The sequence below is a fragment of the Triticum aestivum genome, chromosome 6D (genome assembly GCF_018294505.1).
Source record: "Triticum aestivum cultivar Chinese Spring chromosome 6D, IWGSC CS RefSeq v2.1, whole genome shotgun sequence".
NCBI classification, from domain to species: domain Eukaryota; kingdom Viridiplantae; phylum Streptophyta; class Magnoliopsida; order Poales; family Poaceae; genus Triticum; species Triticum aestivum.
This window is the reverse complement of record NC_057811.1, coordinates 156,157,851-156,175,370: the sequence shown is the minus strand read 5'-3', so window position 1 is coordinate 156,175,370 and position 17,520 is coordinate 156,157,851. Positions and strand designations below refer to the sequence as shown.

Sequence of the window (17,520 nt, the reverse complement as noted above, 5' to 3'; positions counted from 1 at the left end):
GGGCGTAATCAGCAGAATAGTGTTCTGGATACAAAATCTCAGTACTTCGAACACAGCTTCGGCCTTAGAGATGAGATTGGATGGCTATGGCCCAAATATAAAAGTTTCTCCTTTTGACGATACAGAACTTTCTCACTTTGAGCACTTTTCCATTTGAGGCTTTCTTAATTATGTTTTTACCAAGCCAAAATCTGGTGTCAACAGGGAGCACCTGATATTTCCCGAGTAAACCTATACTTTTATTGCTTGGGAACTGCCACTAATGTGTTTAGCATGAAAGATATTGATAACGTTTGGTCGTGAAGTAAATAGGAAGGGTCCATTTCACAAAATTTTGTTTATCTCTGTTTTAAAGCTTCGAGCTCTGGCACCGCTGCGAATCCCTGCTTCCCTCTATGAAGGGCCTATCTATTTACTTTTATGTTGAGTCATCACCTTCTCAAATAAGCGCCAGATCTTAGTTCACTATTGTCATCCTCATGCATTATGTGTAGTTACTGTTGAATGCATCATGACTGAATCTTTTCTACCATGAATTACATGTTTAGTCGCTGCTTGAACTTTGGAGGTGCTCTGCATATATGTTTTGCGGTCTCAGAAATGGCTAGCGAGATACCACTGTTGTCATATTATATCATGATTGTTTTGACAAAGTGTTGGCACTTGAGATATCTTATTATTACTCGCTAGTTGATTATGCCATTGATATGAGTTAATATAATTTCTAAGAGTTATTGTTGACATGGTTAGTCATGATCTTTGCTGAAAACCTGGGTGCTACTTAAACTTGTTTATGCAAACAAGAGCAAAAGAGTTCATAAAAGTCTTTCTTTTTCACTCTCAGTTTACCAACTGAATTGCTTGAGGACAAGCAAAAGTTTAAGCTTGTGGGAGTTGATACGTATCCGTCGTATCTACTTTTCCTAACGCTTTTACTCTTGTTTTGGACTCTAATTTGCATGATTTGAATGAAACTAGCCCGGACTGACACTGTTTTCAGCAGAACTACCATGGTGTTGCTTTTTTGTGCAGCAATAAAAGTTCTCCGATTGGAACGAAACTTTTTGGAGAATTTTTATACAATAAAAAATACTGGAGTCAAGAACCACCGAAGGGGGGAGGTCCCTGGGGGAGCACAACCCACCAGGGCGCACCCTCCTCCTGGCGTGCCCAGGTGGATTGTGCCCACCTGGTGGCCCTGCAGACCCTATCTCCGACGCTATAAAATCACATTTTCAGAGAAAAAAACAGGGAGAAAGAATTATCTCGTTTCACGATACGGAGCCGCTGCCACCTCATGTTCTTCATCGGTGGCCAGATTTGGAATCCGTTTGGGGCTCCAGAGAGGGGGATCTTCGATCTTCATCATTGAGTAATTCCTTCGTAGGCTCGCTGGTCGGTGAGGAGTTGGATGAGATTCATCATGTAATCGAGTTAGTTTTGTTAGGACTTGATCCCGGTATCCATTATGTTCTGAGATTGATGTTGATATGACTTTGCCATGCTTAATGCTTGTCACTTTGGGCCCAGGTGCCATGATTTCAGATCTGAACCGTTTATGTTATCACCATTATATCTATGTTCTAAATCCGATCTTGCAAGTCATATTCACCTATTACGTGTTATGATCCGCAAACCCCGGAGTGACAGTATTAGGGATACTTTCCGGTGGTGACCTTAATTTGAGGAGTTCATGTATTTACTATGTGTTAATGCTTTGTTCCGGTTCTCTATTAAAAGGAGGCCTTAATATCCCTTAGTTTTCATATGGCCCCCGTTGCCACGGGAGGGTAGGACAAAAGATGTCATGCAAGTTTTTTTATAAGCACGTATGACTATTTACGGAATACATGCCTACATCATATTTATGAACTAGAGCTAGTTTTGTATCGTCCTAGGTTATGACTGTTATATGATGAATATCATCCATGAATCCACCGATCCTATGCCTATAATTTTCCTACATATTGATCTTGCTAAGTTACTACTGTTACTGTTACACTTGCTACAAAATCATTGCTATCACTGTTACCGTTACTATTGTTGTTGCTACCACTATCAAAACTATCATATTACTGTGCCACCGATCGCTTGCTGCAGATAATTAATCTCTAGGTGTGGTTGAATTGACAACTCAGCTGCTACTTACAAATATTATTTGGCTCCTTTGTGCCGAATCAATAAATTTGGTTTGAATAGTCTACCCTTGAAAACTATTGCGATCCTCTATACTTGTGGGTTATCAGCCACGCCACGCCTCGTCACAACATGGGTTACGGGAATGAGCCGAGCCGAGGACAGAGCTATGCATGTTGTCTATATTTTTGCTGCTCGGAAAAAATTAATGAGTCACTAATTAATAATTAACAGACGCGTTAATTACAGAACCATTTCCCATTCTGTTGGATCGCGACTCAAACGTGGGGTTTACTCTCACGACCTACCCGGCCCGCATTATATAGTCAGACAGACGTCTACCCTAGCCGCCGCCGAATCGTATGGTTTCGCACCACCATTCCAGATCATTGCACCGTCACGTAAGTCTTCTCCATCCCTCCTTTTGGTGTGCACCACGAGAAGGGACAGCAGGCCTCCGGAACCCCGCCTCTCATGATCCTGTATGGGAGAGGGGCGATCAGGTTTTTGGGGAGCGCACTCGCGCGATTGCTGGCAGCGACGACTTCGCCGACAACGACTTCTTTCCCGACCCCGACAACCTCTTCCTCAACGACATGGGCGACAACCTCAATGCCAACGGTGCTGCTCCCGTTGCACCGTATGTAATTCTGTCCTTCCTGTTCGAGATCATGGTAGAATTCATGTTTCTAGTCTGTGCCCCTAGATTCGATCTGTTTATCTACTATGTTAGTTCACATGATTAGTTTAATCTCTGTTATTACCGTCATGATGTGTTTATTCGGATTAAATCTGGTAGTAATTTGTTCATATATTCTAACACTGGATGGCTGAAGATGTGGTTCACTGGTTCTGCTCGTGTTTGAGAAACAAAGAGAGCCGACCAAAATGCCAATGCTTGCATCGGTCGTACAATGACTGGCTCATTGATCCTAAAAAAAAGTTGACTGGCTCACTCGCTTTTTTTCGAGAGTATGCAAATTGCGTACCTTAGCTTTATAGAAGAGAGAAAACAATGTACAAGAGTTTGTGATGCATAGCCAAAGGTCACAAGCCGACCAAGGCCACGTTAGAACTCCAACTCCACACACTACGTTAACTCCTCACAAAATGGTGTCGACTCCACGCCCTCCCGCTCTCGCCCAAGTGCGAAGTTCATCAAGAATCCTATTCACAAGATCAGCCACCGAGATGGGTGTGGCCACCGAGCGGAAAAACCGTTCATTCCTTTGCTTCCATAGATGCCAACACACTAGCATCACCAAGCTATCGAAAGCTTTACGTGTCTCCTCATCAAGCCGATTTCTGGTACTGCCCCACCATGACTCCAGAGTATCGCTCACCACCGGTGCAAGGGCAGGGGTAGCCCTCGTGCTGGAAAGAATGTTGTGCCATACTTGGCGCGAGTAGACGCACTGGATCAGAAGATGATCAAAGTTATCCTCCTCCTGGCCACAAAGATAACATGGTGACTGGCTCACTCGCACGATGCCGCCGCAGTACATCAGCCACATCCGACGGCTCACGCGCGGCCGCTCGAGAAGCCAGAATCGTGCGCGTGCACGATGAAGTATGTATCTATACCTACTATTAAAGGGAGGTGTTATTCTTGGTTTTGTCTCGTTTTATTTGGTCCCGCTATTGTTTTCACGCCTACGCTGTTGTTTAGTTTTGTTCGGACTCTATTTTATGAAGTACGTGCAAACGAAACAAAAGAAGGAACGTAGAGGTCAGCCCATATGTCTATTTTGTTGCCAAAACAAAACGAACCTCCTGGCTCATAAGTTTATTTTGTTTGCAAGCCCATATCCGCGGTTGACATACCAGCCCGCGCGGACGCTTCGTTGCTCGATCCACACGCACGTTTGCCCACCCCTGTTTTTTTGTCCCTGAGATATGAAACTCAGTTGGAGTTGGAGTCGAACTCTACATCCCTCATGACCCGGACTCTGACTAATCCTTCCCTAAGACCCTAACGCCTCCCATGAATATGCCACTGATGAGGAGGTGAAGAAACAACAGACGAGGCACTCGAGGAGACATAGGGCCAGGTCAATCTTACGATGCGATTCATCTGGGCCTGCCGGGAGCGTCAGAACCGCAGCCCGCCGTGGGCACCATCACCCTCCTCTCCTACGTTCCTACCCAGCCGTGAGATCTCAGCCTCGGAGGATTTGCAAGTCCGTAGTAACAATGATCGAGGCCAACGCCAGCGATTCCCAAGTCGTCCCCGTCGAGATCCCTTCCACAGTTCCTCCACCGAGTCCGCACCACAGCATCAGCATCACCGTCCACGCGGCGACGCCGGAGCACACCAACCGGCGGCGTCCTTTGCTTGCAATCTTCCACGAAGCCACACTGAGCGGCCGATCCAGGAGGCCAGCCTCGCCGCCCCCATCCCCCTGTGTCCTCTCGAGATGGCGAGATGGTCGGGCACCCCGGCGGCCAAGCACCCTGGAGGCCCCACCATACGCTGCAGCTTGTTGTGACGAACGTGCATGGGGAGGACGTCGTGGGGAGGTTCCTGGGTGCAACCGCCACGGCAGCGATGACCGCGGAGTACGAGCCTACGAGGCACGAGGCGACGAAGGCGCTCCTGGAGGAAATCGCGGCTGTGTGGGCAGCGGAGGAAGAGACAAATAATCTCGTCAGCGGAATCAAAAGTTAATGCAGAACTGGCCGCAACAGGCAAAGAGGTAGAGGCCCGAAGATGGAGAATATCACGCACGTGGAGGAGCTAGAGAAGGTAAGCTCATCTCAGTTGGCTAAAATCCGGTTGAACAGGGCGTGAAACGTATTATACATCTTTATAGCTTATGCTGAGAGACAGTAAGAAGGCAACATGGTACATGCGGCTGGGAGAGAAAAAAAGAACAATATCGACTCCAAATTATCCAAGTCAGACTTATATGATCTATTTGGCCTGGTTAGGAAACTGCATATATGCCTTTGTCAATGTGCAATCGAACAGCCATCGGGTGGTGATGAGAGGACTACTGAAGCAGGGGAAGCACACTTCAGTTGGTTACCCATGGTTTTTTCAGAAGGTAAATATCAGCAGCATCACAAGTGGGCTTGCTCACTTAATCCAAAAGATTCGTCAAGTTGCAAAGATAACAACAGTGAACCTGACATATCTGAAAGCAGATGACCCGATCTACTACTTCGGTTTAGGTGTTATTTATCTTGCTCCGTGTTGACATATTTTCTTCTTCCAGATGCAAAGCATCCAGAATGTGACCAGTCACACACTAGAGAGCATCGAGAGCTTCTGTCATTGGATAATGGCATCAAATATGCGGTTCAAGTCCTTTCACAGTGCAGGTGAACTGAAGAATTCTATCAAATATAAGTGCCCTTTCAAGATTGGCATTGTCCTTTCTTCAGTGTACATATGATATTACATGATTAAACATACCAATTGTTTAACTTGATTTAGTTGTCGAGAGAACTTATTTTTTACATTGTAAGAAACATGTCCTGTTTTTTCCCATTATTTAAGTGTGTGCCATATTATCTTTGTTCATGATTCTGACTTTACATTTTAAATATTCTCGGGATATACCTTATTATGATGATGTTCAGTGTTGCTCCTCTGGTGCCAACACCTCTTTGGATTGCTAGACGTTTATAGCTAATGTGACTACTTTTTTGGTTCTTGGCTCGAGCTATCACTATAATTGAAATCTATTCACTCAACTAAATTTGTATGGTCACCAAAAAACAACGACAGGTCTACACTTCTCAGCAGTTTGCAATTTGTATTAGAGTCTGTATGCCTAAGCCAATGGTTAGACAATGTTGTTTTAGTTAGGAAATGTAGAAATCGTGGTCATAACTTATGTAGATTGGACAGTCCCTTCGAACTGCACTCTTCGATCATTAGTGGACAATTTGACTATATGTTCCCTTACAGAAAATTGACTATATGTTTCATGAAAATGGTTATTTTGGCCCTGTCACATTAAACTAGGCCTTGATTTGAAAGTACAGTTCAGGCAGATGTTGCTGGTTTATTTATCGTACCAACTATCCTCTTTAGATAGAGATGTGGCCTTCCTCATTCCTCAAGATATTTTTCCTTTGGTACCAAGATTTTTCTTCCCAGGTTGTGGAAAAATGGATCTAGCAATCCTTTACAAGTACATAGTCGACCCGACCAATCCTGGTTCTTGCAACGAGTCTAAACAATGCAATCTCTTCTTAGGCTGTGCAAATACGAGCCGGATGGAAGGAGAGCGATGATGACGTCCTTACTTCTTGAGCGATTAGGGACGTGATTTTCTTCTCGAGTTGTAACGCACGGGCATGTGTCCTAGTTTAGGGGAAAAAAAGAACCGGAAAAGGAGGGTTTGCGCGGGCCGTCTCCTGCAGTCGTGCTCTCGCGCGCTTCGCCTCGAAGAGCCCAGCTCCGGCCGGTCGAGCGCCGTACCGCAGAGGAGAAACCACGCCGCGCAGCCGTGGGGACTGGGCAGGAGCGCAGCCGCGGGCCGGGGAGGAGTTCCAGGCCGCCGAGGGGACTCAAATGGTGGCGCGCTTCGCTCCCCGCGTGAAACCTCATCGTCTCGGTCGCTCCATGTGGGCGGAAGCTGCTCCTCTTCGTCCCGAACCACACCCACCGCCCGTCTTCTCCGTGCTGCCACTGCAAGACCTCAACGCCCGCCTGAAGCGACTGGTCCAGTCGGGCCGGCTCCTGGACGCGCAGGCCCTGTTCGACGGGGCGCCGCACCGCGACGAGGCCTCCTACTCCGCCCTCCTCGCGGGCCATGCCGCGGCGGGGGTTGTCGCCGGCGCGATGGCGCTCTTCTCCCGCATCCGCGCATCCTCGCTCCCGGCCGCTGACCCCTTCGTGCTCAGCCTCGCGTTCAAGGCCTGCGCTGCGGCCGTCGACGCCAGCCACGCTGCGTCACTGCACGCCTTCGCCGTCAGTTCCTCGGCTGTCTCCTCCGTCTTCGTCGCCACCGCGCTGGCCGACGCCTACGCCAAGGCCGGCCGCCTCGCGCTGGCCGACGCCTACGCCAAGGCCGGCCGCCTCGCGCTGGCACTCAGGGTGTTCGACGAAATGCCGCTCAAGAACGTGGTCTCCTGGGCCACGCTCATCTCCGCACTGGCGCGGGCCGGCCGCCGCCACGACGCGATCCGCTGCTTCGCCGAGATGCGCGCCTCCGGCATGCCCTGCGACTCGCACGCCTTCGCGGCCGCGCTCACCGCGTGCGCCGACACCGGGCTGCTGTCCGCGGCCGTGAGGTGCACTCGCTCTGCGCCAAGCTCGGCTTCGACGCCACGCCCTACGTCGCCAACGCACTTGCCACGCTGTACGCGCGCTGCGGGGACGTCCACCGCGCACTGGCTGCGGTCGGCCGCATGGGCTCGCGAGACGTTGCCGCGTGGACGACTGTGATATCCTCCTACGCGCAGACTGGTCGTGCCAAGGAAGCCATCCTGGCATTCGTCGCGATGCTTCGTGACGGGGCATCAAACGCGGCAAGGCCCAACGAATACACATACGCTGCAGTTATTGCTGCGTGTGCAAATATTTCGTGTGTACATCTTTGAGAGCAGTTGCACGCGCAAGCTGCACAAAGAGGGTTCGCCAGTTCGCGCTCGGTGGCCAATTCACTCGTCACACTCTATGCCCGCGCCGCCGGTCGTCTGTCTGCAGCCGATGCCGTGTTCCAGGAAAGTGCTGCCAAGGATGTTGTCTCTTGGAGTGCAATCATATCAGGCTATGCACAGGAAGGGCTTGCCGGGGAGGCTTTCGCCCTGTTTACTGAAATGCGACGGCACCATTGTCCTCGTCCGAATGAGTTTACTCTTGCCAGTCTCCTCAGTGCGTGCGCAACTGCTGCGTCACTGGACGCTGGTCGCCAACTCCATGCACTTGCTGTCGCTGCTGGACTTGAACACCATGCCATGGTCAGGAGCGCGCTCATTGACATGTATGGAAAGAGCGGCAACATGTCAGATGCTGATGTTGTACTCCCTCCGTCCCATAATATAAGAGCATTTTTGACACTAGCTAGTGTCAAAAACGCTCTTATATTATGGGACGGAGGGAGTATTTTTGAATCACACGAAAGATGATGTGGTTTCATGGACCGCGATGATCGTCGGGAATGCTGAGCATGGCCACAGCAAAAGGGCACTTGAATTGTTTGAGGAAATGTGCCGTGTTGGGCTAAAGCCGGACCATGTTGCGTTCATTGGTGTGCTCAGTGCTTGCTGTCATGCTGGGGCAGTTGAGCTTGGATTGAGGTACCTCAATGCAATGAGCAAAAGCTACGGACTGGAGCCGTCAAAGGAGCACTATGGCTGTGTCGTGGATTTGTTGGGCAGAGCTGGTAGAATAGATGAGGCTGAGGAGTTGATTGGTGGTATGGCAGCTAATGAAAGAGATGGAGTTGTTTGGACATTTTTGCTTAGGGCATGTGCAGCTCGAGGGGAAGAGCAAACCGGGAAGAAAGCTGCAGAGAGGGTAATGGAGGCAGAGCCATGGGGTGCAGGAGCACATGTGGCAATGGCAAATCTATACGCCAGCAAGGGACAGTGGTGTGAGGCAGCACAAGAGAGACATATGATGAAGCAGAAAGGGGTTGTGAAAGGAGTAGGCTGGTCATCAGTCACAGTTGGAGGGGAGGAGAGGGGAGTTGGGGTGTTTGTTGCAGGTGACCGGACACACCCCCAAGACAATTTGATCTATGAGATGCTTGACTTGATTTACTATGGAGTTGGAATGGCTCGGTATGTACCCGATCAGATGAATTTAGCATCTGAGGTAGAGCTAATGGTTAACACTTACAGTAGTAGTTATAACTGAGTAATTTCAGAAGGAGATAGGCTTGAAAAGAGAAAAATATATATAGAAGTCCTTGGCACGATGAGCGCTAATGCAGCCATGCGACTTAAAAGTTCTGCTGCTGTGCTGAAGTACTGATTTAATACTAGTAGTTCTTTGGTATTACCACTGGGGCTTTGATCTTGGTACACTTTTGATAAGATGGTTGATTGCCTGCAGCATATATGTATGAGGCAAGAGTTCTCCGTTGAAGCTTCAGCGCTCAGGCTGGTGCCAAAAGTAGCAGTTCTGTGTCTACCACAGATCAGAGCAACAAAAGTTCTGATATCTGCATCAGAATTGCATTGAAGATCACTCCTTGCTCTATGGACTAATACATGTTTGCGGCATTGCACAAAGGCTTGGACCAGACAATGATGTGACGGGGGATTGATGTCTTTTTCTCTCTTAAGAAGTGTGTGCCTCACTGATCCCCTTCTTTTGAAGGAAGCCAGGCCACATTAGATGGCACCCAAAGTCGTGTCAACTTGTATATCATACTAATTGGTTAGTATCTTGATTCTTGACAAATATATTGATAGCTAGGTGGTGATTCAGCTGAAGCTGGGTAGACATCACTCTGGTCGATAATTTTGAGTCTGGGTTTGCAGAGCTGATGCCTTTAGTCATTTTGAGATAATTGCTATTCCCTTCGTTTCGAATTATAAGATGTTCTATTTTTTTTTTCTGAATTGGATGTATATAGCCGTGTTTTAGTGTGTTTGTTCACTCATTTTAGTCCGTATGTAGTCCATATTGAAATATCTAAAACATCTTATAATTTGGAACGAAGGTAGTACTTGCCTACCCGCCAAATACTCTAATCTTGGTCATTGTCAGGGTCACCGGGGTGCCACCACAAATATGATAGAAACAGGATAACTATCAGCAAAGTATCTAAGTTCGAGCTAACAACATCTATAAACTTAGAACTGATGTGCACATGTGCTGATGCGCATACAGAGTTAAAGAAATAAGAAAAATGAATATATTTGAATAAGTTTTTTTTGTGGGATATAATTGAATAAGTTTCAGTTTAGTTAGAATGTACAAATCAAAGGAGATAGAAAAAAAATTACATCTATGAAAGGAATATAGATGATCATCTGAAAGGAGTCATCACAAAGGCAATTAAGGATGGCAGAATTATTGACATTCCATTTTCTAAAGTATTTTATAAGCTTATCCTAGGACAGGTATCTTGGACCCTACATTTTTGAAATGTATATCGTGTTTATTACGCTTTCTTACTTTTGTTAGTCTATATAGTAAGCATTTCTTGTTAGGAGCTTAATATATACGGTATCAATTCATTTGATCCTGAACTGGCAACGACCCTCATGGAATTCAAAGCACTTGTCAAAAGAAATACTAAGTCATGTTCGATGGGGGATATACCAGAACACATCTGATTTGTCTTAATGAGGTTGTAAATTGAGGATCTTGCCATTGACTTTGCGGTCCCAGGGTATCCAGAATATGTGCTTTCTTCAGAGGGTACCTCAGATAATGTAACTGATATGACTGCACTCTCAGTTGCTGGCTTCTCAGCAGATTTAAAAGTATTCTCTAAATTACTCATGTTATTTTTAGGTAACTGATGAGAGTTTGGAAGAATATGTTTCTTTTGTTGTCGACACTACGGTTAAAAGTGGAATCTCAAGACAACTGGAGGCTTTTAACTCAGGATTCAGTCAGGTATGCTGTATCATGGTGCTGCTCTCGTCTGTTTTTTAGTACTTAGGTAACTTGGGACAGCTTTTCAGTTACACCATCTGAAAGAAGCTTTTGAATTACACTATGGCTAGGTTGGCCCCAGTTCACAAACTGGGGAGTGTGAGTAGATGTATTGTTACTTAGAAGCTATCAGGGCTCCACATTTCGTAGTTTATATGAGTTCTACTCCCTTTGATAAAGTTACTAGGTTGCTGTTTCCTACTAGCATTTTATCTTTAGAGGAACTTGGCAGTAATGCTTTAATTTGACAATGCAAAAACCCTTTCCTTATTTTTTTAAACCCTGTGTATTTCTTAAGCAATCTTAATCCAATATGTATAAACTTATACTTGTTTCTGAAAGTAATTATTTTGCTTCGGCAGTTGACTTGCCCTCTGTCCTTTTACTACATCTGTCCATTCAGGTGTATTTAGATGTGAGAGTGCTTTCTGTACTTTGATCTGTAACTCATGAGCCTTACATGGGCCCTATAGGGTGACATGCACTCGATGTTCACTTCTCATTTTATACATTTCACTCTTCTCTGGTGTTGTCTCTTACTGTCCGCACAGTCGAAAAATACATTTTGTTGTTGTCCACTGACAACTGGGGATTGCAGGTATTTCTACTAAGCACACTTCAGGTATTCTCAGAGGATGAGCTGGAGAGATGACGCTGGAGAACAAGATAATTGGGATGTATGTGCTTGTCTTTTGTTGGAAGTTGTTGATTTTTTTTGTAACCATTCAATTTTCGTTACTGAGCCCTTGCTTCTGATAATTTTGTGGAACTTGCGGATCACATAAAATTTGATCATGGCTACGCACCTCCAGCAGTCCTGCAATCATTCTCTCTGATGATGACCTGCCGAGTGTGATGATTTGTGCTAACTATCTCAAGTGACCTGCCTACTGCACCAAGGTCTGAACTCACTGCCCTTCTGTAAGTTGAGCATCATAGTAGATTAACTTACATCTATTCTTCTTGCCCTTTTTATTAATTTAAGATAGGTTCTGTAGTGTCTTGACGTAACACTGAGCTAAAAAAGCTATGGACTATGAAGTATGAACCACCAATGGCTCAACTCAGGCACGTCCAAGTCAGTCGTAATTGGCATTCTGAACATGCTATTCGGGCATGATGATTTGCAGTAGTTAGTTCCAGTTATTGCATGTTTGTATTTCCTGAAACGTCACCTTATGATGACCTCTGTTCTGATGAGGTTATCTCCCACCGGGTAGGCCCACGACGATATATTATCCAGCTAAGGCCCATGGAGGCCGAAGCTCATGATCTTTACAGTCCAAGGCAATGCTAATAACAGGGGGGTTTATCAGTCGGTGTGGGCACCCACAAGGAGGATTCCATCAGTCGGTCAACGATCAGTCGGATTAATCGAGGACACGATATGACAGAACCTAAACTGGCATATCTTGAGGTAGGGGATCCTAAGCTGGGCGTATAAACGATGGTCACGCGCCCGGCGAGAGCTGGCAATTTCCCAGTCGATTTCTTTATGGCCGGATCTCCGCGGTAGGTGGCTGCCATCCTAAGTGGCAGGGGCAATAACCACCGAGCGCAGACGGGGCCTCGTCACAGGACTGGCGGGCAGGGCACGCCCCTCCGGCATAGGGGCAGCAGTTTCCCCAACCGGCGCATGGCAGACTGAAGGGGGTGGCTACACAGCTTCAAGATGGGGGCGCAAGCTATCCTCTTGGTGCCTCTGTTTTGCACTTTTAGAATAGGGGATATGCTAGAGATGCTCTTACATTCTCCATTCTCCATTCTCCAATAGCATGTCTAAATTTGGTTGTCTAAATTTTTATATACACAATGGTCTAAAAAGATTCTTTGATATACACAATCAGTTTTTCAGCAGATTGTCTATATTCTCTCTCATAACTGCCAATTCAACTATCAGTTGATCAGCTACAGTTCAACCATCATATGGTAGTAGCAAATAAATCAGTAGCACCAATCACAGTTCACTCCGAGCACCAAATAAATCAGTAGCACCAATCACAAATCATTCTGCTGAACTGCTTAGAAATTTCTCGCAGTTCATCTTCGTGCTAGCTAAGCTCCCTCGTAATTTATGATTGCCAGCAACAATTCAGTTATAATACTGTATTTGAGAAGTAATTGTACTGTAACCCTTTCTAATTGATAAACAACTTCATCTGCTGGCTATTTACTTGATATATCTTGGAAGTTGAACTACTGGACATGGTCCCGCTACATCTCTGTTATGGGGCAGATGTCTTGTTGCAGTGTCGATCTGACAATTCTTCTCCAGGGGATTCATCGAAGGAGCAAGGGGAGCAGAGCTGACAATTCTTCTCCAGGGGATTCATCGAAGGAGCAAGGGGAGCAGAGATTAGGTTAGTAGTCGGACTTATCTTCAGGTGAAACTCTTAGAAGAAAAGGGGGTTTGATACTACTATTATTAACTTGAGAACGCATTCCCCAATAAAGGAAAAACAACCAGCTAACAATGTCTGCGCAAGAATTCGTGCACTAGATGATTGCTCGTAATCTTTCGGCGGGAAGGAAGCGAGTTATATGTTGCTGTGTTGAGAGCTTGAGACGCAAGTTTTGTTCAAGTCGCACAAGTTCCTGCAAGCTATGCTGGTTTGAGAGGTTTGACCGGAATGCAATGTTTATCGGGTTCAGGAGGCCGATCTTGACCGTATCGTTGATCCCCACAGGCCACATCTTCCTTCCTCTCTACTTCTCGTGTTGACGTCTCCTCTCGCTCTCTCGTTCGTTGCCTTCTATCCGGTGCATTTGACGATTCCTCAGTAAGACGCGACCGTGAGCAGTCTTGCCAATCGCTCTGCGACTTGTTTAACCGTTTGGTTGACTCGGCAAGCTGCCCTGGCATCGATGATGATCGTTGTCAGGATCGTTATCCGTCAACATTGCTTTACGCTCCGAGAAAAGTAACGCGTCCTTCACTTCTTCGGTTAAGCGCGCAGTTGCATTTCTGGTTATATGCTTATATGCTGACTGAAGCTTTGTTTATGTAGTTTGGCAGCTACGCTCCATTTCACAAATGATTGCCTAACCGCTTGCTTCCGCCACCCGCGATCGGCGGCACGATCGCGCTCGCATCGCTGTCCAGTATTCCCCTCAACGGCCACACCGACCATACCTCGAAATCCCTCTCTCCCCGTTCTGTGCCAGCAACGATCCTGCAGCCCCCAGCCCGAACAGTCCAGTCTCTGACTCGCACCGGCAATCGATGTTGCGGCGAGCCGCCTCATCGCCGGTTCACACCAGTCGAGACTCCAAGGCGCCGTGGCGTCGCTGGCTCCCACTTGTTGATGCCTCGCACTCGCCATCGAGTCCGCGGCATCCGTGTCTCGCGCTCGGCGCTCTGTTGTCCTCCCTACTAATATGAATTCGTGCTACAGAAATTTTTAGTTGCCTGAGGATTAGCGAATGCGTAAAAAGAACAGAATCTGCTGAAAATTAACAAATCAAGAATCGGTGTTTTGCATTCTTTTAGTCTTGCATATAAGTATTCTATAGTGAATCACATACACCATGGGACATATTCACATACCCTTTCCCAGAATACATGTTCTTCCTATCCTAAATCAACTAAACCAATTAAATATTTGGGCTTAAACCTAAATATGGCTTCAAACAGAACCAAAAACTAAAAAAAAAAACACTACTAGTATTTATCTTTTAGAGAAATGCTTCACTCAGCAACCTCTTGAATGATACTCAGAGCGCGCTTCAGCTTCATCTTCAGCCGCGACCGCGCCGCCACCACGCCGATCTTCTCTGGGCTCATCGGCGACACGGCGAACTCCCCGAGCGTCCGCTCGTTAAGCTTCTCGTTCAGCAGAACGTCCTCGCCGTCTTCCACCTCCTCGTGCATCGGCATGACGCGCACCTTCTTCCTCCCGCCGCTGAGGCGCCCCCGCCTCCGCTGCGGCTTCTTGGCCGCGATCGCCGAGCTCGCTCACACCGCAAGCGAGGCCATCTCGGCGCTGGATAGCGGCCGCCAGAGCAACGCCGCCGGGAGCACGAAGTATATCTGCCCCGCCTGGAGTACCTCCCCGGATGCCAGCGCCGGAGGGCTCTGGTCGAAGTAGAGCGCGTCGGAGCTGCACACGAAGAAGGACGCGGCGTTGCCGCCGAGCACGTTGGAGACGGTGACGCGTGGGCTGGCCGGGAGCTCCTTCAGCGATCCGTCGGCGGCAATGACCCTGACAGGCGCCGGCTGGTGTGGCTGCTGCGAGAGGATGCCTCCGTGGTTGGAGAAGCAGGAAAGCTTCGCTCCCATGGAATCTTTGCGTGTGCACAAGTGTTGAGAATAGTTTTTGAAGTTCGTTGGTGCGGAGAGATTAAAGGATGGTCGCGCATATATGGAGGTTATGTGCTGAGATCAGAGAAGCGACAAGAAAAGGAAGACATGACTTATCACTTCAATCCTTTGCTTCTTATCCAATTGTGTAACAGCACATGCACTGCTTGGAAATTCCTCCTTTTTCTTTTTTGCGGGCAAACTCAAAATTTATTCCCTAGTATAATAGGATTACAGTCAGCTAAGACTAAATCTGAAATACAGTATTTTGTTTTTCTTAAAGGGAAATTTATTAATATTAAGTACTCTCTGCATCAATAAGATGCCTAAAAACATTCAAGATGCACACAGCAAAAAAAAGAGAAAAAAAAAGACCCTGCCATGGTGAACAACCACCCGCAGTAGCAACACTCTAACCACTACCAAAGACAACACCCAGACTAGAAAGAAGGTTCTCCAAAAGCAACACCTCCAGGAAGGAAACTGCACAAGCGTTGTTGTTGCCCGATCAGAGATCGTAGATTTTCACCCTGAAGAAAGACCATGTTCCCAAAACAATGACTCGACAAGGTCACTGCTAGGCACAAACAATAAAAGCCAGACCTTGGGTTTTCACCCTAGAAATCACGACTCGGTACTCAAAGGAGCACCACCAACAAAATGTCCTCCAATGCTGCCGCCCCCATTTGCAAAGGCTACCACTACAGGTCACGCGCCACCAGGCTCACAGGAACTCGTGTCCGGTCTGGACGGGAGCATACCCGGCAAGCCAAATCTGACACAACTGCCTGTGAAGCAAAGTCTTCATCTCATCCAAGACCCGCCTTCGCCACTTGCAGGTCCTCCAATCACGCCATGGCATTCTCCGCATCTGTCAATCCCTTGGAAATTTTGGTGCAGACATATCCCAAGGTGTCAACAAAAACAAAGCTTCGTGATACCCCGGCAAAGCTGGTTACGCTGATGTAGCGAGTGCACACGACCGGCCCCTATCCAATCAAGGTATCCAAAGAGCGTCATATACATCAGTCCTTCTTTTCCTTGGAAGGAGAAGTCCGAAACTCGCCGATGGCCAGATCAAAGGGGACTATAGATCTATAACTTCGTGCGGAGATCACTAGGCCCACCGCCTGGCCGCCGCTGCCCCGGCGCCCAAGTGAAGCCACGGATCGTCGGTGCCACACACAGGAAGCATCAGGCCCAGGCAACCATGCCAACCTCGTTGCCGAAATCATCGCAACCTCGCCAGCCTCGCAGATGGTAGCCTAGTAGCCGCCCATGGTCGTGGGCCAGATTTAGGCAGGGAGGCCCAACTCGCCGCCAGCTGCACCACCATAGCCCGCCTCGGAGATGGGACGACGCTACAGGGAGGGGAGCAGCAGGGGAGGCAGGGACGGGGAGAAGTCCCGCCGCCATCTACAAAACTTGGTTAACTAATCTACCCATCTACTCCCTCTGTTTCCAAATATTTGTCTTTTTAGATATTTCAAATGGGCTACCACATTCGTTACCACATACGAATATATATAGACATATTTTGAAGTGTATATTCACTCATTTTGCTCCGTATATAGTCACTTATTGAAATTTTTAAAAAACAAATATTTAAGAACGGAGGAAGTACAAAACTCAATCTTTACAGGCATTGTAATGCAAAATTCACAAGGCAAGAAGAGGGAAGCAAGGCCAGGGGAGCTATCGTGGGCGCTGACGCACGCCATTGCCGCGTTTGTGCGCACTGACGCCAGATAGATGTCCACTGCTTCACCGTTAATCTGGAAACCAGGAGTGCAGACAGCGACGACCATTCCCCCGCAAAGCCGCTTATATTCCTCGGCGTACACTGACCAGTGACAGTGACTCGTCCGGTCAATGGATCGCATCCGTGCGCCCCAAACAATCGCCACGGGCTTCTTTTTCCTGCACGCGCCGGCGCCGCGGCTTCGCCAACGCTTCCGTCGTCGGCCGCGACGGGACAAAGAGAAACAGAGAATGTTCCGAGCGAACAGCGTGGAAGCGGCGGAGATGAGATTGGCCGGCCGTGGCCGGCGATTAACCAGTAGGTACAATAAAAGATTGATGTCTCTGCGGGGAGCTGGAGTATTTGACAAAAAACTACCACATTAGGGGTTGCCGTCCCACAGAACTACCACATTCAAAAAAGTGACTGAGAACTATCAAAAATTTCTAATTTTATGACTAAAAACTACCACTTTTGAAAAATGGTCAGTTTAGATGATTTAAACACGTTTATGACATGCGGGACCCATCTGCCAGGGCTGACGTGGCGGCAAAGTCAACTCTGTTTATTTTGACCGTTACATTGACCGTTATTACATGTGGGGCCCACCTGTCAGCATCACTCTTCTTCTTCCTCCTCTCTCTGGCATTTCCTCGAACACCTTGTGTGCATCCGGGCTTGAGCTCCGAACTCCTCCATGGTGACGCCCCGGCGCAGCACGTCACTGGCGTTGGTTGGGGACAGGAACGGTGGCGCAACCAAGGTGGCTGG

General features: G+C 47.7%; 1 protein-coding gene, 1 long non-coding RNA gene and 1 pseudogene across 3 annotated transcripts; 2 read left to right on the top strand and 1 right to left on the bottom strand.

Moving 5' to 3' along the window:
• Positions 1 to 4,127: 4,127 nt before the first annotated feature.
• Positions 4,128 to 5,678, top strand: LOC123144266 (uncharacterized). The gene is made up of 3 exons (XR_006471353.1): positions 4,128 to 4,882; positions 5,068 to 5,183; positions 5,355 to 5,678. It is a non-coding gene; the product is annotated as an uncharacterized lncRNA (long non-coding RNA).
• Positions 5,679 to 6,345: 667 nt separating this feature from the next.
• Positions 6,346 to 13,248, top strand: LOC123144264 (putative pentatricopeptide repeat-containing protein At3g47840). 2 transcript variants are annotated; one of them, XM_044563350.1, is made up of 5 exons: positions 6,346 to 9,478; positions 10,565 to 10,669; positions 11,307 to 11,385; positions 11,524 to 11,608; positions 12,984 to 13,248. In XM_044563350.1, the coding sequence occupies exon 1, from the start codon at positions 6,662 to 6,664 to the stop codon at positions 7,535 to 7,537; it is 876 nt and encodes a 291-aa protein (XP_044419285.1). In that variant the 5' UTR covers positions 6,346 to 6,661; the 3' UTR covers positions 7,538 to 9,478; positions 10,565 to 10,669; positions 11,307 to 11,385; positions 11,524 to 11,608; positions 12,984 to 13,248. The 2 variants fall into 2 exon arrangements, with proteins under 2 accessions (XP_044419285.1, XP_044419284.1); XM_044563349.1 differs by having other exon boundaries at positions 11,521 to 11,608.
• Positions 13,249 to 14,169: 921 nt separating this feature from the next.
• On the bottom strand, positions 14,170 to 15,198 carry LOC123144265 (uncharacterized; annotated as a pseudogene).
• Positions 15,199 to 17,520: the final 2,322 nt, after the last annotated feature.